At 35.0% G+C, this 23,029-nt stretch overlaps 4 protein-coding genes across 4 annotated transcripts; 1 reads left to right on the plus strand and 3 right to left on the minus strand.

Annotated features, from left to right (window-relative positions):
- The first annotated feature begins 8,025 nt into the window (after positions 1-8,025).
- Positions 8,026-9,648, plus strand: LOC120198917 (syntaxin-related protein KNOLLE-like). The gene is made up of 2 exons (XM_039200155.1): positions 8,026-8,170; positions 8,614-9,648. The coding sequence occupies exon 2, from the start codon at positions 8,623-8,625 to the stop codon at positions 9,565-9,567; it is 945 nt and encodes a 314-aa protein (XP_039056086.1). The 5' UTR covers positions 8,026-8,170; positions 8,614-8,622; the 3' UTR covers positions 9,568-9,648.
- Positions 9,649-9,669: 21 nt separating this feature from the next.
- On the minus strand, positions 9,670-11,336 carry LOC120198918 (bidirectional sugar transporter SWEET9-like). Its single transcript, XM_039200156.1, has 6 exons — positions 11,225-11,336; positions 10,939-10,975; positions 10,643-10,853; positions 10,404-10,565; positions 10,066-10,185; positions 9,670-9,962 (listed from the first exon to the last, which is right to left on the minus strand). The coding sequence occupies exons 1-6, from the start codon at positions 11,274-11,276 to the stop codon at positions 9,738-9,740; spliced, it is 807 nt and encodes a 268-aa protein (XP_039056087.1). The 5' UTR covers positions 11,277-11,336; the 3' UTR covers positions 9,670-9,737.
- Positions 11,337-21,350: 10,014 nt separating this feature from the next.
- Positions 21,351-21,867, minus strand: LOC120198916 (two-component response regulator 24-like). Its single transcript, XM_039200154.1, has 2 exons — positions 21,598-21,867; positions 21,351-21,522 (listed from the first exon to the last, which is right to left on the minus strand). Exons 1-2 carry the CDS (start codon positions 21,862-21,864, stop codon positions 21,352-21,354), a joined length of 438 nt encoding a protein of 145 aa, XP_039056085.1. The 5' UTR covers positions 21,865-21,867; the 3' UTR covers position 21,351.
- A 591-nt stretch (positions 21,868-22,458) lies between these two features.
- Positions 22,459-23,004, minus strand: LOC120198920 (two-component response regulator 24-like). Its single transcript, XM_039200157.1, has 2 exons — positions 22,741-23,004; positions 22,459-22,653 (listed from the first exon to the last, which is right to left on the minus strand). Exons 1-2 carry the CDS (start codon positions 23,002-23,004, stop codon positions 22,459-22,461), a joined length of 459 nt encoding a protein of 152 aa, XP_039056088.1.
- Positions 23,005-23,029: the final 25 nt, after the last annotated feature.

The raw sequence follows: 23,029 nt of genomic DNA on the forward strand, positions 1-23,029 counted from the left end.
GTATGACAATAGGTTATGTGATCCCATGAGATGAAATATATGTGTGAAAGTGATATGACTTATATGTGTTTCTACTAGAATGTTACATGATATGCTATGTATGTTAAATGAGTGATATGAATACATGATAGTGTAATAAGCTAGGTTAAATGTATAACTGAATGAAGGGATTGTATGAGAGCATGTATATGCAAACATGTGTTATGTGAAAAAGAATACAAGTAATAGTGAGAAGTTATGTAATAAGTGAATGTGAATTACATGGAACTATGCTACGTGAAAGTAAACTATGTGTGTACGTGAATATGTGAAAAGATATAAAAGGTAACGCCCATGTAATGTGTTATGAGAGCTATATGTATAGTTGGCATGCCAAGAGTCGAGGGTTCAACGTGGTCCTACGGGACATAGTGGTCCTACAGGACATAGTGGTCTTACAGGACATATGTGTTCTATGTGGTCCTACGGGACATAGTGGTCATACGGGACAAATTCTACGCACCCCTAGTGGGAATTATACGAGCTGTGGTGACAGCACTGTGGTGACAGCATATTGCACAACCTCTATGTACTCACATACCTTAAAGTTCTCAAAAGAGTGCATGGGCTTTAAAGAGAATCAATAATTGTTATGAGAATATGTGTGTTCATTTTTGAATTGATATCTGTGTTATGTGACATATATAATGATAATTTTGGAATCATATGATAATGGGAATGAGGATAATAATAATGAGAGTATATGTGTTTTTGTAATATAAAGTGATATATGGACTATGATATGATGTTGGCGGATAAGAGTAGCAAATAATAAGGACTAACGAACAGATTGATAATAATGGAAATAATTGTACATAATATGTATAATTTGATATGATGCTACGTGTACTCTTTGTGAAATCATATATGTATATGTGTGTATTGGTTATATGAAAGGATATATGCTTTTGTATGCGATAAAAATACTAATTGTTTTTTTTTGCATGAATATGTGAATAGTTTCATTATATGTTTTATATGTCTCACTAAGTCATCGACTTAGCGTGTGAATTCTTCACACGTAGGTTTGAGAAGCGAGAATAGATGTAGCGTGGAGCAAGACAGGTTAGTATCTTCCTTACGATGATTAGATCAGAAATATATTTAACATATGTATTTTGTTTATAGAGTTTAGTGGCATGTAGTCACAAGATTTAAGTTGAATATGCTCTGATCGGTTTCGAAGAAATTGTAATTATTATATGAAGTACTCACTTTCTTAAATGATAATTTAAGATTTCACAGAATTTGTAAAGAACAGAGTTTTGAAAAGCCAATGTGACACCTCGGACTCAGATCTGGGTCGGATACGGGTTGGGGGTGTTACAGATCATGGAACTGAATTTGAAAATCTTGGATTTATTGAGTTTTGTAATTCTAATGGTATTAGCCATAATTTTTTAGCAGCTAGAACCCCTTAACAAAATGGAGTTGTTGAGAGGAAAAATCGAACTTTAGAAGAAATGGCTAGAACCATGCTTTGTGAAAACAATTTGCCAAAATATTTTTGGGCGGAAACCACAAATACCGCTTGTTATGTTATTAATTGAGTAATGATTAGGCCAATCTTGAAGAAAACTCCATATGAACTTTTCAAAAATAAAAAGCCTAACATTAGCTATTTTCATCCTTTTGGATGTAAATGATTTGTTTTAAACAACAGTAAAGAAAATCTTGGCAAATTTGATGCTAAAAGCGATGAAGGTATTTTTCTGGGTTATTCCTTAAATTCTAAAGCTTATCGAGTATTTAATAAAAGAACTTTAGTTGTAGAAGAGTCTATACATGTTGTTTTGATGATAATCCCCTTCAAAGGAAGGAATCTTGTGTGAATGATGATATAGGTATTGTAAACACAAATGACGTTAGACATGATGTTGGAGAACCATCATCAAAGGAAGAAACGAAAGATGAGTAAACTCATGATGTTCTTGAGAATTCAACCATTGAAGAAAGGGAAGTCTCTTACCCAAGAGAATACAACTATGTCAAGGATGGTGAGATAATATGTGATCCATACAAAGGGGTAACAACTCGATCTTCTCTTAGAAATATATATAATTATGTTGCATTTATCTCATGCATAGAGCCTAAGAGTATTAAAGAAGCATTAAATCATGAACATTGGATTATGGCTATGCAAGAAGAGTTAAATCAATTTGAGAGAAGTAAAGTATGGACATTAGTTAAAAGGCCTAGTAATAAATCTACTGTAGGTACTAGATGGGTATTTAGGAATAAGCTTGATGAAAGTGGTAATATAGTGAGAAACAAGGCTAGACTTGTTGCTCAAGGCTATACTCAAGAAAAGGGCATAGACTATGATGAAACATACGCTCCCGTAGCTAGGATTGAAGTAATTAGAATGTTATTAGCATTTGCATATCTCAATGAATTTAAATTATATCAAATGGATGTTAAAAGTGCATTTTTAAATGGTTTTATAAAAGAATAAGTGTATGTGAAACAACCTCCTAGTTTTGAAGATTCAAAATTTCTGGATCATGTTTTTAAATTGACAAAAGCACTTTATGGTTTAAAACAAGCTCCTAGAGCTTGGTATGAAAGATTGTCAAATTTTTTAATTGAAAAGGGTTTTACAAAAGGGAAGGTTGACACTACATTGTTTTTAAAGCATAAAGGTAAAGATTTATTAGTAGTTCAAATTTATGTTGATGATATAATATTTGGTTCTACTAATGATGTTCTTTGCCAAGAATTTTCTAAGCTAATGCAGAGTGAATTCAAGATGAGCATGATGGAAGAGCTCTCATATTTCTTGGGACTCCAAATCAAGCAAAGAAAAGATGGCATCTTCATCAATCAATCTAAGTACGTCAAGGATATTCTCAATAAGTTTGGACTGGAAAAGGGAAAACCTCATGCCACTCCAATGAGCACTTCTACAAATCTTGACAAAGATGAAGGATGTAAATGTATGGATGTTAAATTATATAGGTCAATGATTCGCTCTTTGCTTTATCTAACCGTAAGTAGACTGGACATTATGTTTAGTGTTTGCTTATGTGCTAGATTTCAATCATGTTCTAAAGAATCCTATTTACTAGCTGTTAGGAGAATCTTTAGATACCTTAAGGACTCTCATAGTTTAGGACTTTGGTATCCTAGACACTCTAGCTTTAGCTTGCTTGCTTTCTCTGATGGGGATTATGGAGAATGTAAAATAGATAGGAAAATCACCTCCGGTACTTGCCAATTCCTAGGAAATATGTTGATTTCTTGGTTTTCAAAGAAACAAAATTATGTTGCATTATCTACCACTGAAGCAGAATACATTTCAATCGGTAGTTGTTGTGCACAAGTTTTATGGATGAAACAAAAACTTTTAGATTATGGATTTGAAGTTAGTACCATACCTATCAAGTGTGACAATACTAGTGCTATTTGTCGCACTAAAAATCCCATCCAACACTCTAGAACTAAGCACATTGAAATTAGACATCATTTCATTAGAGATCATGTCGTTAAAGAAGATGTAGTTCTAGAATTTGTTGATACTTTGCACCAATTAGCAGACATTTTTACAAAGGCTTTAGATAAAGAAAGATTTAGGACACTTAGGAGAGAATTAGGTTTAACTGACCTATCTTCACTTAGTGTTTAAAATAAGTTTAGCACTTTTAATTAGTTTTAAAAAATGCTTATAAAAATAATATTTTTGATTGCATTCTTTGCTATTAGTCAGAGGGAGTTTATGATTTTTAATGAAAATTAATTATATGTTCAAATAATGTTTAAGGATAGATTTGATTGATTGAACATAGTTAATTTTCAATATATGAGTTGCCAATACCACTAGAACTAATTAATTCAGCATTTTGAATGCTTAAAACGGATTTTGACATTTTTGTGCATAATGTATCGATGCATCCCTTGAATATGCATCGATACATCATGAAGATGCATTGATGCACTCCTTGAATATGCACCGATGCACTCCTTGAATATGCACCGATGCACTCCTTGAATGTGCATCGATGCACTCTGCTGTGCATCGATACACCCATCGGGTTTTTGGGTTTAAATGCTTAAAATTCTTCATTTTATCAAAACCCACACTAAAATACTCACTCACACCGTCGCCCTCTCTCTCACCCTACTCCCAAAATTGCTTCAAAACCAACAAATCAAGTCGGAATTCTCTTGCATTTTATCTCCAAATCCTGCTACTATCATTAATCAAGTGCAAACAACATCTCATTCTCACAAAATTTGAATTTTCAAGGTAATATTTCAAAAACTATGTTTTATTGATTTATAAACTTAGGACTAGTTTTGATTAGTTCTAGGTTGAACTAAATATCGGGCATTGATTGTTTAGTGATTAGAAAATATTTTCTGCAACTAATTTCAACAAGAACACAAGATTTTTCGAATATTTCAAATATTTTGAAATATAACAATTTTCCTATTTTTTCGAAAATTATTTTTTTAATTTATGTTTTTGGTTCAATTATGTTGTTTTCGTGAAAACTATACATATTATGATTTTCAAACATTATTTTCCAAATAGTTTTCAAAACTTTGCTCATTAGGATTCGGTTTAGAGAACCTTGAAATATTGAAGACTCAATTGAGTTTTGGGATTGATTGACATTGCATACATGTGTTTTAAAATTGCAGGTATCCATTCTATTCTGATTTCTTAAACCATGTCAAATCCTAAACGTTCTAGGTCTTCATCGAGTCGTTCGAGTCAAAATCGACCTCCCATTCCTCCTCAACCACAAAATCCAAATCCAAATGAACCCGAATTAACCATTCTTAATTCTTGCTTCAAGCAACCCAGTCGTCGTCGAGATGAATTATATGATAGGTTTGTTAGTTCCTTCCAATTGTATAGAATCCGGGAAGAACGTATCCCCTCCATTCAAGCAATGGTGGATATGAACTTCCGATATCTTCCTATCATTCGTACTTGGAAGTTTGATAAATTGTGTCAAATTAAGCACATTGTTTACCATCAATTAGTCTGTATTTTCTACTCCAATGCGGTATGTGTCCAAAATACTCGTCGAACCGAGACCTTAGGAATTCGATCCTATCGTTTAGGTCAAACCATTTATATCGACTCGGACACAATCGCTAATGCCTTTGGTTTAGATAATGCTGGTCTAGATATTGAAAGAGATATTATGGCTACACCCTATAAGTCTAAGGATAGTGTAAGTACCTTACGTACTCATCACGAGTGATTCCTTCATTTGATAATCTCTTGGTGGTTTCAACCATCCGGAGGTAGGTACTCATCACTTAGGGTAATAGATTTATGGTGGATACGTTGTATCCAACATAATATGAAAATTAATTTGCCACAGATTATTTTTTGTGAGTTAGTAGATACCGTAAACGTTGTTCCATCCAAAAATGTAGAAACTCTAGTTTACGACTGTTTCCTTTCTAACCTTTTTATCAAACTTGGGCTTAAGGTTTCGGTTGATATTCCCATCCCTCTTCAGAACCAAATCAATCTCACTTCCTTAAAGAAATCAGGATGGAAAAAGGATAAGGAAACTGGCCAATGGGTTAGATCAACTGAACTAACACCGGGAGCTAGTTCGTCACGAGCTCCACCTCTACCAGCACCGGTAGCGGACGATGATCCAGAGCTTGAAGCTCTTATGCGCGACATTGATGAACATGTACCCGAGGACGAGCCGTCACCAGCACCGCAAGAGGATCAAGTGCCTCTATACTTTCGATCATTCTTGGATACATTTGATCTAAGGTTTGCATCCATTGAGTCCCATCTCACTGCTATGGAAGCTCAACAACGGGAGATGAACGATTGGCTAACCTTTCTCTTGATTTTGATCTTAGCAGCTTAAGCTATATTTATTTATTATCACTTGGTAAATTTTTCAAAACCTTGTTTATAACGTTATAAAGTCTTTTGATTTAACAAAAAGGGGAGAAAGATGTGTTATGGTAAGGGGGAGTAATTTTCAAAATTGATTTCAAAAATTATTTTCAAAGAAAATCTTAAAATTACTCAAGTGTTTTGTTATATCAAAAAGGGGGAGATTATTGAAATTTTTTTAATGTTTCGATATAACAAATTAAGTACAAATGAATTTTAAGATTTTACAAATGATTATTCGATTTAATTATTCGAATATCACAAATATTACTCCAAGTCTTTTAAAGACCAAATTTCAAATCCTTACTAAAGTGTAAAATTGTGTTTTTTACTTAAAATATTTTTGAAACAATTTTCACAAAGTATTTCGAACCAAAACCGAGCCAAAAATCAAATTTACAAAGTAATGTACCGATGCACTACATTGATGCATCGATGCACACCCATTTCGAATGCATTTTGTGTACCGATGCACAAGCCATGCATCGATGCACTCTTGAATACTTTGAACATCGAATGCATTTTGTGTACCGATGCACAGACCATGCATCGATGCACTCCATGCTCATTTGAAACATCAAATGTAATTAGTGCACCGATGCACCCGTTGTATACCGATGCACTAAGTCTTCCAACTGTTGAAATATTTGAATTTTACACATAGTGTACCGATGCACCTTGGCTATGCATCGATGCACCATACGCTCCTAACTGTTTTATTAATTGTTTTCACACCATAACGGCTCTATTGACTCCACTAATGATCCCCAACGTTCAGAAGTGATCCAAGGAGTATTTAAACAAGCTTAGGAGCCATTGATCAACAACAATTAAGGTGAGAAGCTAGAGAATCAAAGAGACAGCGTCAAACCTCAAGTTTAAGCATTTCAAACCTATTTTTAATTCAATATTCATTTTGCTTTCAAGAACACCATTTGTGCTCAATTGTATTTATTTTTAGTGTTATTTCTTTGTTCTAGAATTGTGAAAACATCTTACCTTGTGAGGTTTTCTTGTAAGTTTGCTAATTTGTGTATTTCTCTTTGGGAGAGAGTGTTCTCAAGAATTTGGGGTATAATTCTTGAGGGAGTTGTAAGTTTACTCTTTGTCATCAAAAGAAAGAACAAATTAGTGAATTTGTTGGAAAATCCTTAGTGTGGATAGCTAAGGTAGTGGACGTAGACTTTGGTTGAGAAAGTCGAACCACTCTAAAATCGTTGTGCAATTATTTTTAATTTTCTGCAAAAGCTTCCACCAAAATTTTTATTGCAAATTCACCCCCCTCTTGGCCGATTCGTCGATCAATTAACTCAACAAAAACTTAGGTTAGCTACTTTGGTGGTCCCGAGTCCATCGATCTTCGGATCGAACTGGATTAAGACGTTACAAGTTAAAACTTGGTAAGTAACTTTTTATCATTATATCAAACTAAATAGTTATTTATGATTAGGAAAAAATACATATTAAATATATAAAAATAAATATCTCAAAAATTATGTAATACTACATAATTTATCGATATATTATATAGATATAAATTATTGAAGTATAATTATAATTAGACAAAAAGGCATAAGAGATCCTTGTACTTTTAAAGAATTCAATGTGACTCTCGTATTATTATTTCTTTTAATGTGGCCCTCCAAACTCAGAAAATAAACTCAATGTGGCTATTTGACCAACACTTTCTTTCTTTAACCGTTACGGTGCTGACGAGACTGTTCACAGTGCAGATGTGACGATCCACGATTACGTTATCAACCATCGTGGGTTACCACGTCAGCATCGTGAACTACCACGTTAGCATTGTAACGGTCAACGATGAAAATGGTTGGTCAAAGGGCCACATTGAGAGAGAAAAATAATACGATGGCCGCATTAATTGTTTTAAAAGTAAAGGACCTCTAATGTCTTTTTACCTTATAATTATAATTCAGTTCAAAAGAATATAAAAAGAAAAAGTATAAAACAACGGGCATCTAAATATAACCGTTGGAATATCGGAGCTTAGATCTATAACGGCTACATTTTCCCCTTTTCTTAAAGGATTTTCCATTACTTTTAAGTGCCATCTCTCAGCTCGCAATCAAATTCAAACATCTGAAATCTCATAATTTAATTCCTTTCCATTTTCCATCTTCAGTTTCTTTCCAATCCAAACTCTCAAGTCCCATTAATCAAATTTCCTTTTTCTCTTTCTATCTGTCAGCTAATTCCAGTAATAGAGCAATCACACCTGCAACATCCAAGGTATGGGAAACAACCATTTCATCGGTTGCTATTTTTTTTCTAAATAATTTAGTTAATTAGAATCTTACCCTTTCTTGTTTTTTTTTATCTAGAGAAAATCCATTTCATCTGTTCATATGTATTTTAAGATAGTTTAGTTAAGATCCTAACCCTTTTTTTGTATGTTGATTTTGAGAAAACCCATTTCATTAGTTCATTTTCATTTTTAAAGAATTTAGTAAACGAAAATCTGACCCATTTTCTGTTGATTTGGTAACTTTTTTTGTGTGTGATGCTAACTTTCAATTGGTGGACACAGTTCTGTTTCTCTAGAGCTTTTAGTTAATTAGTTAGTTGATCGAGAAGCCTTTCATCTATGCAAGTTGACATGACTTTTTTTTTGAATCATTTTTATGATACTAACTGTTTCATGTAATATCTGATTGTTTTGCTGGGAATTCCAGAGAGCAAAGATGAATGATCTGATGACCAAATCGTTTATGAGCTACGTAGACCTCAAGAAAGAGGCAATGAAAGATCTCGAAGCTGGACCGGACTATGATCTCCAAATGTCTTCCAACGCAAACTCCATGGACCAAAACCTTGGCCTATTCCTTGAAGAAGCAGAGAAAGTGAAGCAAGAAATGGCAGTAATCCGTGAACTCTTAGGTAAACTCCAAGAGTCCAACGAAGAGATCAAACCACTTCACAAACAGGAGTCTTTAAAGGCCTTAAGGAACAAGATCAACAACGACATCGTCACTGTGCAAAAGAAAGCCAGGACTATCAAGGCGCAGCTCGAAGAAATGGATCGAGCCAATGCGGCTAACAAGCGCCTTTCTGGCTGCAAAGAAGGCACGTTAGCTTACAGGACTAGGATTGCAGTAACCAATGGGTTGCGCAACAAGTTGAAGGAGCTGATGATGGATTTCCAAGGTTTGAGGCAGAAGATGATGACCGAGTACAAGGAAACAGTGGGGAGAAGGTATTTCACCGTGACAGGTGAAAACCCGGATGAGGAAATCATCGAGAAGATAATTTCCTCCGACGGCAACGGTGGCGAGGGTTTCTTAACACGGGCAATACAAGAGCATGGTCGAGGAAAAGTGTTGGAGACGGTGGTCGAGATTCAAGACAGGCATGATGCGGCTAAAGAGATCGAGAGGAGTTTGCTGGAACTGCACCAGGTGTTTTTGGATATGGCAGTGATGGTGGAGGCACAAGGGGAGCAAATGGATGATATTGAGCATCATGTCATTAATGCTAACCATTATGTGAAAGATGGTTCTAAAGAGCTCAACACTGCAAAACAGTATCAAAGGAGCAGCAGGAAGTGTATGTGCGTTGGGATCATTCTTTTGTTGCTGATTGTTCTTGTGATTGTCATCCCAATTGCTACTAGCTTTAGTAGTTCTTGATTGGCATGCTTTTACGGAGGGTTTAATGTCCAGTTATTCCTTCTACTTTATTTTATTTAGAAAAAAAATGCATGTCCGGTAATAATATTTATCATAAATATATGGAAGATTATACTTTTATTTAAGTTGCGCTCTTACATATCTTATTAAGAAAAGAAATATAACCAACATCATGCCTTGATCTCATCTGATTCAACTTTTTTCTCAGCAATAACGATTGTAATTTTCTTGATTTGTTCATGATCTGCAAAACTTGGTTTTATATCCCCCACTGAGCTCTCCATATCTTCTTTTTGCATCTGTTCTGTTATCTCAACACCCTTGTTTGCATTCTTATATTTCACATAGATGATCATTTGAGTTATTCCAAGCAGAAACCCCAACACATTTGGCAACTGAAAACACAAAAAACACGGTTTCTTAATGTCAATGTTATGAAGTTCAAAATGGATTTCCATTTCAACATAAAAAAACTAAAAAAGTACGAATTTGACTTACTGCCACAAAGAAATCTTGTATGAGAAGTCCATAGAAGAACCACATTGTGGCACATAATGTGAGGAAAAAGGAGGGGGGAAAGGGCATGTATTCCACACTTTTAGTCCTTATGACATGTCTCTGCAGCAAATATGGTGATTCTCAGTCGAGTTTATTTTATTAAAATTTTTATAATTAAGTTCAGGTCGATTTTAGACCAACTTCATCTTGTCTGGAGACATTTATTAATATACCATGATATAATGTGTATATATATTTAATTAAAAACATATAAATCCGGTCAAGTTCAGATTTATGAGATTGATAATCAATGAAGGAAACTGCTGTTGTAAACAAACCATGATGCTTAAAGGAGAAGCGTAGACTGCAACACTGTAAACAGCACAAATCCATCCCATTGCAATCACTCGTTTAGACCTTTGTGTTAACAAATTGGTGACAACCATTATCAAACAATACCCTCCAAGGTTGAATAATATTATTCCTTTCACTGTAAATACCTGCAAATTCCAAATAAAAATCCTCCCAGTCAACACTTTCGAGTTTAATCGAGTTGAGTTGAGTTATTGAATGGTACCTTATCCCTCTTTGGTGCATATACGATGTATAACACCAGATAAATAACTTCGACGGCACATCCGAAGCTGCTGGTGCAGACGATTAGGTTCACGTTACTCTTAAGCCTGCCGTAGTACAATAACAACATTGCACTTGAAAGTGCAACCATGTATGGGATTGATTGGTATCCTTCAGCAGTTTTTTTCTTGTAAATTTTATAAAAGGTTTGCCTGATAAAGAGAGAGAAAGGAGACAGATTTATCGGCAATGTGCCATTGATTTCATTAGCAAATATGTATCAGGAAACGATCTTACACTGGTGCCAAGAACACAAGGAATGAAACAATGCTGCCTGAAAGAAACAAGAATGAACATTAGAGATTACGCCCTACCAACATACGCATATCCGACACTCATTTAGATTTTGGATAATATTGTTGATGAAAAAATTGTGATTATGATAACTGTTGCGGTTCATATCTTTTGGTTTAAATGAAGAGTCACAGTCAATGCTCCAAACCAGAAAGGATGAATCGTCGACAAATATCAACAAGCATAAAAGCTAATCGAACATATGATAGGATAAGAATAGTGAGAATACCCGAGACACCAAATACGAGAGCCAGCTGCTGATGAGGGCCCAACAATCCCATTTTGATTGATGTATGCCTGAAGCTCTTCACACTGTTTCTCAGTAACGAAGAACTTAAGTCCCAATGCTAAAATCCCATTATTTATACACTCAAAATATCAATTAGGGGACCCTGATCAGTGTTTCAAGTTCAAAGCATACAGTTTCGTGGTTCTGGAGATGCCATGGCCCATGGAGATAATTTCATGGTTCAAAGCATACAGTATTGGTGGACTGTCGATGAACTTGATTCTCAAATCTTAAGTTGAACATTTACAAATCCAGGATAGAAGTTAGGTGTTCATCAAAAGGAATTGGGTATATTTTCAGTGAGTTTGATTTGGAAACGCTTTGCATTTTCAGCCACTCGATTCAAAATCGTTAAATCATTGTATAGTTCTGTTTCACATTCTTCACCGGTGTAGTACAATTAGATTTGAATTCAGATATTCAGTTGATCATATTCATGTGCAACAAAAAGGTAGTTATAGAGTAATAGACCTAACATTTTTCTCATTCTGATATTAATCCAAAGAAAAACAAATGAAAATGAACTCAAATTTGAATCCAAATCGATCTCGGGTTTGAAAAAATGAGATAAATTCAATATTAATTTAAATGTGGAAATTTAGCAAAAAGTTACATAATTGATATCAATTTAATAAACCTGATATATTTTTATCATTTTACTTATTTTAATAAAAATAAAACTTTTAGAGTAGAAGAGTGAATTTTTGATAAATTTAGAGATTAAAAATGTCGTCATATCTTGATATAATAATTAATCAAATAAAAATTATAAAATACATATTTTTATAGGAAATCCATCTATCAATAAAATTATTTGTAATATAAAATTATTATGAGTCTACATAAACATTTTTCTAAAAAATACATATAAAATATACTTTCAAATGTAAAAAGCTTTGTGATAGATGATTGAGATTTTAAAGTATAAAAATCGATTATAAATCGAATTAATTGTATCATATGTTCCTAAACTATAACTCTAATTTTAAATTGTTTTTTAAACTTTTAATATTCCAATTTAATTTTTAAATTATGACTTTCATTCTAAATTAGTCCTTAAACTTTTGAACATTCTAATTTTATTTTTAAACTATTACTCTTTTTCTAAATTGGTCTTCAAACTTTTGAATATTTTAATTTCATCCCCAAATTTAACCTATTTTTTCCAAACATATAATAATATAACTTGGCCTAATGGTTTTATTTACAAGAGATGTGATTAGTATGTACATATATTTTAGGATGAAATTGGAATGTTCAAAAAGTTTGGAGACCAATTTAGAATGAAGGTCATAGTTTGAGAATAAAATTAAAATATTCAAAAGTTTGAGGTTAATTTAGAATGATAGTCATAGTTTAAGAATGAAATTGAACTATTTAAAATGATGGTCATACTTTGAGGGGATGTGATATAATTAACTCTTATGAATTGATTAATGATGCAATATAATATATCTCGAGAATAATTTAGTAAAATACACATTTTTTTATCTTATATTCTTTCAACTAAACATTGATCTTACATACTTCCAAATAAATCAAACAAAGTAATACAACATTCTCAATAATATATTAATAATATATTATAATTTAATATTATGATATTCTTATACTTAAATGATAATCTTATATTCTATGAACTAAATTACTCCTAATTATTGTTATACCTTTTCAAAATCTACGAGCATCTGAACCACTCATTCAAATCCTCATTTGATAATATATTACAATATTTCTATATATTTTAAATTTATTGTTGCCTGAATGATGCTCATCTGTTATTGTAACTGAAGTTTGACGACAGAGACGAAAACCTAATATATATATATATATATACAACCTACATGTGATATAATTGAATTTTAGGTGTTGTATCATTTATATAATTGAACTTTTAATTTTGTCAATTATAGTAGTTAACTTTGATTTTTGTTTCAATTATATTACTGGACCGTTAAATCGTAAATGATCATTTTGGTGAGGTGTATGTATCGATAGCCGCCAGCCATGTCACAGTGTCATTAACGATTTAACAGTTGAGTGGTATAATTAAAATGAAAATTAAAATTCATTGTTATAATTGACACAATTAAAAGTATGATGACATAAATGATATAACGTCTAAAGTTTGATAATATCTCATATAGTTTAGCGTGTGTGTATATATATATATATATATAAGAGTTTTCGTGTTTCCACTCACAAAGAGATATACAAAGATTTCTTGAAGTCTAGTAAGAATGCTTTCACATCAGTGTTCGTGCCGCATATTTGGTCCGGTTTTTATTACGAGCCAAGTGCCTTCCACATGGGGACACTGTGTTTTCCATTATGGCGTCGCACCCACAATATATAACCCAATTAAGGATGTAAAATCAAGTAATTGTTTAGATTTTAATGGAATTCTGTCAAGTCAGGTAAAATTGAATACATGTTGTGTTGGATTAATTTGATGGTTCGATTCGAATCAGATCGGTCCATGTCAAATCAGTTCGAGTCATTTTCAAGTTTATTTAATATAAGATTCAGTTCGAGTTTAGATCGAATTAATTTTAATTTAGATCAATATCAGTTTATGTGAAAACGGTTTAGGTCCTATAAATGGCCATTCTTTCACATAATTCTTCTGATATAAAGCTACCATTAAAAAAAATGGAAGGCCTTGAGATCATCTAGCCATTTTCATCTTGTCTCTTGCGTCGTCTTTGGCCTTTGCCTCTGATCTTAGTCCTCTTCAGGACTTCTGTGTAGTGGACCCCAACCGTTCCAGTATGTTCTCTCTGTCGTTTCTAGCATATATTCGTATTCGATACTCACACCCGAATTAACATGAGATGGTATGGTATTCCCTAACATATTTCGTGTTTTCATGCAGTTTCTGTCAACGGAAAAGTCTGCAAAGGAGCTAAGCTCGCCAAAGCAGATGACTTCTACTTTTCAGGGCTCCTTATCCGCAAAAACGCGTCGAATTCAGTTGGATCAATCGTGACACCAGTTAACGTTGCACCTAATTGTGGCCTCAACCCACCTCACACTCACCCTCGTGTGTCAGAGATTATAGTGGTTATGGAAGGCTCACTCCATGTCGGATTCATTACGTCGAACCCGTATAATCGTCTGATAACCAAAGTCTTATACCCTGGAGATGTGTTCGTATTCCGTCTGTTGAAAAGTCAAGTGGCCAACTTTGAACAATAATAGTGACCAACTTGCCAACTTTCTGTGGTCTAAATTGGCAGCACATCTTGGTTGAAAATTGACAAGAGAAAATTACTCAATTTAGTCCCTTTATTTTAGGGTATTTATAAGATTAGTCCTTAAACTTCAACTATAAATATCCTAATCTATTTAACTTCAAAACCATCCCAAATCAATCTAGCTTTCTCTCAATACTAGAGAATTTAGAAAGTTTTCTTGAGAATTGTTTTCTCATTTTTATCAAGAGAGAATTATTATTGTTTTCTGCTTGTTAGATCGAGAGAAGTTGTAATTCATATTTTCTCATAGTGAAATTCTTCTATCTTTGTCTGTGATTTTTACTCTATATTATTTAGGAGTTTTCCACGTAAAATACCTTCATCTTTATTTTCTCAAATTATCAGTTACGATTTTATTCTATCGGATAACCATATTCCGCAACACCGTAAGGGTCTTATTCATTACCAGTACAACATTGGAAACACCCATGCAGTGAGTGGCCTTTGCTGGTCTGAACAGCCAAAACCCAGGGGTTATCACCGTTTCTAATGCAGTCTTTTGCTCAAACCCTTCCATCAATGCTCATATTCTGGCCGAGGCTTTTCAGCTCGACAGGAAAACGGTGAAGAATTTTCAGTTCAATTTCTGATGTGAAGTAAAATGTGTTGAGCAAGTCGTCGTTCGTTATTTATAGTTAACATTAAATTTTTTATTTCTTCCTGAAACGTGAATAGAAAGAGGCTTTTTATGGGCCTCTGCTTATTGAAACATGTTTGTTTGGATTTTATTGGATTGTGCTTCCAGTTTGAACCTCCATTTATAACATGTTTATTAGAATTTGAGTAAAAAATGTTTTATTTGGTATAATTTATCTATTCGATTTATTGGACAACTAATCTAAATCATATATAATAGAGTTTTATTATATAAGAGCAACATTTTTAATTTAATTGTTTATTCACGATATTAAAGTTCAAACTCAAGCTATGCATCGAACAATGCTATATATTGATCCTGATTTTCTTCAAGTCATTACAATAAAATCCTTTTAACTCCACAACTATATATGTTGCTGACTGCAATATAAATCTCCGGTTAAGATTTAAAACCTTCATATGGAAACAAGTAACAAATGGGAGGATGGTGATCTTTCAATACCGATTAACTAACTGCATAAAAAAACAATATGGAAATTGGTCCTTTTAATTCATGAAGGTGGAGTTCTGCAATTCGAAAATGGTGTAAGTGTCAGCTCTACATATGTTTTATGGACTCTTCACTTTACAATCCTATTCAGATTCAATACTTTTTGACTAACTTCCAATCAGTATGCTCATGTCCCCAGATCACACGCTGGCTCATGTCTTAATACAAGATTTGGTAAGTAGGTGAACCTATTCTGGTAAGTTCTAACCTAAACGGCTAAACCTCTTGGCCAATTCACGGTTGTTAAAATGGTTTTCAAGTTTGGTAACCAATTTTGAAAAAATGGTTTTTAAAGTTTGGTAAATGTTTATTTGAAAATGATTTTCAAAGTTTGGTAAATGTTTCTTTGAAAAATAGTTTTTCAAAGTTTGGTAGATGTTTGTTGAAAAATAATAATGGGATAATCGCAATTAATCCCTAGGTTTTAGGGTATTGACAAGATTAAGTCCTTAAGTTTTAACTATAAATACCCTAGCTCATTTAGTTTCAAAACCATCCCAAAAATCATTTCTTTCTCCCAATACTAGAGAGCTTTCTTGTGAGTAGTGAGTGTTTTGTAAACACCTGTAAATTTTCTCTCTTAGTAAAAGATCTGCAGCAGTCCGAAGACGTAAGCAAATTGGCTGAACTCCGTTATCAATTTCGGGTATTATTTTTCCGTTTTTATTTTGCATTCTCACCAATCTGGTTATAGGGAAATTACTTGTACTTGGTTTATTTTTCAACAACTGGTATCAGAGCTTTTGGTTGTGAATTTTGTCAATTTTTGCAAGGTTACTATTCATGTGAGTAGTGAATTTCGTGAATAGTAAAATTTTGTCGGCGATACAAATTTTTCGACGGAGGTGTTCTAATACACGGTGGTTCGCAAGAATTGTCAGAAACGATCCAAACGAAACCAGATTCGAGTGTGAGCGATGGCTGCAGACGAAGGGAAGGTGAAAATTGAAAAGTTCGATGGTGCAGACTTTGGCTTTTGGAAGATGCAGATTGAAGATTTTCTGTACCAGAAAAATATATATCAACCTCTCTTAGGAAAGCAACCAGAGGGCATGAAGAATGAAGACTGGGCTCTTCTCGACAGACAAGCCCTCGGAGTTATCCGACTGACGTTATCCCGCAATGTTGCTTTCAACATAGCAAAGGAAAAGACCACGGCGGGTCTTATGGCGGCTCTCTCCAGTATGTATGAGAAGCCATCAGCCTCAAACAAAGTGCACTTGATGAGGCGATTATTCAATTTGCGGATGACGGAAGGGGCATCGATGACACAACACCTAAATGAACTCAACACAATCACAACTAAGTTGAGTTCAGTGGAAATTGAATTTGATGATGAAGTTCGAGCTTTAATTCTCTTATCATCTTTACCAGACAGTTGGAATGCTACTGTTACAGCAGTCAGTAGTTCGTCGGGAAACAACAAATTAAAATTCGACGATGTTCGGGATCTGGTATTGAGCGAAGAAATTCGACGAAGAGAATCGGGTGAAGCATCAACCTCCTCAGCCTTGCACACGGAGTCCAGAGGGAGAACTTCAGAAAGAAATTCAAATCGTGGCAGATCGAAATCCAGAAGGGGAAAATCAAGAACAGGAAATAAAGATTTTACCTGTTATAATTGCAGCAAGAAGGGCCACTTCAAAAGAGATTGCCGAGCACCGAAGAAAAATACCGGCGCACAGGAATCTGCCAACATGACGGAGGAGACAGGTGATGCCATGATTTTAAGCGTCAACAGTCTGATTGAATCATGGATTTTGGATTCAGGGGCATCTTTCCACTCCACGCCATGCCAAGAAATCATGGAGAACTATGTCAGTGGTGATTTTGGGAAGGTTCATCTTGCTGATGATGAAACCTTGAAGATCGTCGGAAAAGGAGACATCCGACTAAAGCTGCCAAACCAGACCACCTGGAAGCTGACAGGAGTGAGACATATTCCTGGTCTCAAAAGAAATTTGATTTCTGTAGGACAGCTTGATGGAGAAGGATACAGTACAACCTTTTCAGGTTGTGAATGGAAGATTACCAAAGGAGCACTCGTCATTGCTCGTGGTAAGAAAACTGGTACTCTCTATATAACATCAAATTTAGAGAATATCATTGCAGTAGCAGATGCTGATGGAAAATCAAACCTATGGCACCAAAGGCTTGGCCATATGAGCGAGAAAGGGATGAAGACACTTTTGTCAAAGGGGAAGTTGCCGGATCTAAAGAATGTAGATGTCGGACTATGCGAGGATTGCATCTTTGGCAAACAAAAGAAAGTCAGCTTTGCAAAGATTGGTAAGACACCTAAGGCTGAAAAGTTAGAGTTAGTTCATACTGATGTATGGGGACCATCTCCAGTTCCATCTCTTGCAGGCTCATTATATTATGTCACCTTCATCGATGATTCTACAAGGAAGGTGTGGGTTTATTTTCTGAAGAAAAAATCAGAAGTCTTTGATACCTTCAGAAAATGGAAGGCCATGGTGGAAAATGAGACTGGTATGAAAGTCAAGCGGTTGAGGTCTGACAATGGAGGAGAGTACAGAAATAGGAGATTCAGAGATTTTTGCGCAAACAATGGGATCAAGATGGAGACAATAGTTCCCATGACACCGCAGCAGAATGGCGTAGCAGAACGCATGAACAGAACTCTGAATGAACGTGCCAGAAGCATGAGGATACATGCCAGATTGCCCAAATTTCTATGGGCTGAAGCTATCAACACTGCAGCTTACTTGATCAACTGTGGGCCCTCAGTTCCTTTGGATGACAGAATACCAGAGGAAGTTTGGAACAAGAAAGAAATAAACCTTTCACACTTAAGAGTGTTTGGTTGTATTTCTTATGTACACATAGACTCTGCTGAAAGAAGTAAACTTGATGCTAAGTCCAACAAATGTTCCTTTGTTGGTTACGGCGGTGATGAGTTCGGCTACCGGTTTTGGGACTATGAAAATTGGAAGATCATTAGAAGCAGAGATGTCATTTTCAATGAGAATGTGATGTACAAAGACAGGTCAACTGTAGAATCAAGCAGCTCCAATACCAAAGCTGAAACAAAGGAATTTGCTGAGTTTGAGGAGATTTCTGGAAATGATGTTCAGATCAGTCCTGAAGCAGTTCAAGAAGAACCAGGCACACCGGAACTAAGACGCTCCTCCAGAATTCCTAAACCAACCCAACGGTATTCTCCTTCTTTGCACTATTTGTTGCTGACTGACAATGGTGAACCAGAGTGCTATGATGAAGCAATGCAAGTGGAGGATTCAATCAAGTGGGAGTCTTACATGAAAGATGAGATGGACTCGTTTTTGTCAAATCAGACGTGGGAATTAGCTGAATTACCACCAGGCAAGAAAGCGCTTCACAACAAGTGGATTTACAGGATCAAAGAAGAGCACGATGGGAGCAAACGCTACAAAGCGAGATTGGTTGTCAAAGGTTTTCAGCAAAAAGAAGGTATTGACTACAATGAAATTTTCTCTCCAATCGTGAAACTGTCTACAATCAGACTGGTGTTGAAAATTGTAGCTGTAGAGAATTTACATCTTGAGCAGTTAGATGTAAAGACAGCTTTCCTTCATGGTGATTTGGAGGAAGAAATCTATATGAGGCAGCCAGAAGGCTTCATAGAGGCAGACAAGAAAAACCTGGTATGCAGGTTGAAGAAGAGTTTGTATGGTTTAAAACAAGCTCCTAGACAGTGGTACAAGAAGTTCGATGGTTTCATGAGTAGCAGTGGTTTTACCAGATGCCAAGCAGATCATTGTTGCTACATCAAGAGGTTCGACAATAGCTTCATTATTTTATTGTTGTACGTTGATGACATGCTCGTTGCAGGCTCAGACATGCAAGAGATTATAAACTTGAAGCAAAAATTGTCAAAGCAGTTTGCTATGAAGGATCTGGGCGCTGCAAAGCAGATTCTTGAGATGAGGATCAAGAGAGACACAAAGTCAGGGACTTTGATATTATCACAGGCTGAGTACATCAACAAAGTACTCCCCAGGTTCAACATGCAAGATGCTAAACCAGTAAGTACACCTTTAGGTGTTCATTTCAGACTCTCCAAAGAACAGTCACCAAAGACGGAGGAAGAACGTGCACACATGGTGAAGGTGCCGTACGTCTCAGCAATTGGAAGTCTGATGTATGACATGGTTTGTACCAGACCAGATATTGCTCAAGCAGTGGGAGCTGTTAGCAGGTACATGAATAATCCGGGCAAGGTACACTAGGAAGCAGTCAAATGGATCCTCAGATATCTACGGGGTACCACAAACAAAGCACTTTGTTTCAAAGGTGGAGATACGATACTGACAGGCTATGTAGATGCTGACTTAGCCGGAAATGTTGACATCAGAAGGAGCACTACAGGGTATGTGTATACTCTAAGAGGAACCGCAGTGAGTTGGGTTTCTCAACTACAGAAGATAGTTGCTCTCTCCACAACTGAAGCAGAATATGTCGCTGTTACGGAAGCTAGCAAGGAGATGGTTTGGCTCCAAAGTTTCTTGGAAGAGTTAGGCAAGAAACAAGAAAACAATGTCTTGTATTGCGACAATCAAAGTGCTATACATCTAGCAAAGAATCCGTCTTTTCATTCCAGGACAAAGCACATACAATTGCGATATCATTTTATCCGGTCTCTTCTGGAAGATGAGATTTTGAAACTTGAAAAGATCAGTGGAGCTCAAAATCCGGCAGATATGTTGACAAAGACGGTGACTACAGACAAACTGAAGTTGTGTTCAACTTCAGTTGGTATGCTAGAGTAACAAGACTAGAAAAGCTGTTGCATTGATCGAGGTGTGAAGACAGACTAAAATCAGTCTTCAAGTGTGAGATTGTTAAAATGGTTTTCAAGTTTGGTAACCAACTTTGAAAAAATGGTTTTCAAAGTTTGGTAAATGTTTCTTTGAAAATGGTTTTCAAAGTTTGGTAAATGTTTCTTTGAAAAATAGTTTTTCAAAGTTTGGTAGATGTTTGTTGAAAAATGATAATGGGATAATCACAATTAATCCCTAGGTTTTAGGGTATTTACAAGATTAAATCCTTAAGTTTTAACTATAAATACCCTAGCTCATTTAGCTTCAAAACCATCCCAAAAATCATTTCTTTCTCCCAATACTGGAGAACTTTCTTGTGAGTAGTGAGTGTTTTGTAAACACTTGTAATTTTTCTCTCTTAGTAAAAGATCTGCAGCAGTCCGGAGACGTAAGCAAATTGGCTGAACTCCGTTATCAATTTCGGGTATTATTTTTCCGTTTTTATTTCGCATTCTCACTAATCTGGTTATAGGGAAATTACTTGTACTTGGTTTATTTCCCAACAACGGTGATAACATCACTAACGTGATTTCTATGAAACGATACGGTCTATTATATATTATCAGACATAAATTAAAATTATCAAATTTTTAATATTTATTCATATTCTAAGATTTTGTTATAAGAAAGATGTAATAACTTTGATAAAATTTTATAGCTTGACTTAAAAAATAAAATAATATTTAAATTAATAAATGAGATGGGATGAATGTTAGTCATGTAAAATTATTATTCTAAGAAAGATATGGTTTATTTATTAACATGTAAAGTTGGAAAATATCAACATTTTGAAGGTTACAGAATGCAATGCTGACTATAAAACCAAACAGAAGAGGGTGCTTAGTTGTTGAGGTCATTTAGAAGAAGATTGATCCTTTCAGGAGTCAAAGGCTTTTCAAAGCAATAATCTACACCAGCCGTCCTGAATTCTTGCTTCTCGCTGTCTAAGTCAGAGTCAGTTACACCAACGATCATGCTGTGTATCCCCATTCCTCTTATCTCCTTTGTTGCCTGTCCAAACACACGCATTAGTATATGATTTTAGTCGCAAGCATATCAATTGAACTTTTGGAAAATTATATATACCTCAATGCCATTCATGACAGGCATTTCCTTGTCCATTAGAATGAGATCGTAAGACTGCCCAATAACAAAAAGATCCACAGATTCTTTCCCATTTTCAACAATATGGGGCTTTATTCCAAAGCTCTGGAGAAGCATATCATGGAACCTCCGTATGACTGGGTCGTCATCAACAACCAACACGCTCAAATTCTTGTTCTTTTCAACGATCTCGTCCTCCTCTGGTTTCTTGCTCGATGATGAACTCGATGCACCATCTCCCACCTCCATTTTCTCTCTGAAAATATAAATTATAAGTAGTCAAAATCATGAAAATTTACACAAAGATGCAAGAATGTTGATTGATTACCTGAGTGGTATCTTATCAATTTGCTCGAATGAGTATGGAGTCTCCAGTGGCAATGTGTAGGTAGAAATATGCATTCTTTGAAACAAAGTGAAGCCTCTTTATATAGCGGAGGTTTAGCCCATCCGTGTTTACCTAATTATCAGTTAGAAATACCAGTTTTATAACTGATTAACAAACTTTGTAATCTCAGGTAGAACATTCTTGAACCAGACCAATGCATATAGCACCAGATTAATTAATACACTTAGTCTTTTGTTTAGGCCATGCTTCATAGATAATGATGTTAAAAATTTCACCAAATTTAATTTCAAAATAAAAGGCATTATCCACCATTTTTTTAATTAGGAAAAGGAAAATTACATTAAACTGTTATTTAACGATAACCATAAAGGGCAAAGCAAACCAACACATAAATGCCTAAAGAAAGCAATGGGTTTGCATGTTGTTTTCTAGTAAGACAACTAAAGGAGAAATATCAGAGGATCATGTCTCGAATTAAATCGATGATGAGAATATCAATCGTTGTTATCGTCATCGTTCTTCTTGTTGAGCTCATTTAGAAGAAAAGTGATCATATCAGGAGTCAATGGCTTCTCAAAGCAAAAATCCAAGCCAGACTCCATGAAATCTTGCATCTCAATCTCTAAGCCACGTGAAGTTACACCAACGATCATGCTATTTATCCCCATATCTCTCAGCTCCTTAGTTGCCTATAAATCACACACATCTATATGTATTTATTCCTACTATTAGGTATATAATTTTTTGTAATTATATGACAAATCATATATGTATACCTCAACGCCATTCATGACAGGCATTTCCTTATCCATTAGGATGAGATCGAAAGAAGCTCCGATACGAAAAAGATCGACAGCTTTTTTCCCATCTTCAACAACTTGAGGATTCAGTCCAAACTTCTTGAGATGCATATCATGGAGCATTCGGATGAGTGGATCATCATCGACAACCAACACACTCAGATTCTTGTTGCTATTAACTTTGTCTTCACCTGATTTCATGTTCAACGATGAACTCGATGCACCATTTCCTAGCACCATCTGTTTCAAGCGAAGACACATTGAA

The sequence above is a fragment of the Hibiscus syriacus genome, unplaced genomic scaffold, assembly GCF_006381635.1.
Source record: "Hibiscus syriacus cultivar Baekdansim isolate YM2019G1 unplaced genomic scaffold, ASM638163v2 tig00005030_pilon, whole genome shotgun sequence".
Lineage (NCBI taxonomy): Eukaryota > Viridiplantae > Streptophyta > Magnoliopsida > Malvales > Malvaceae > Hibiscus > Hibiscus syriacus.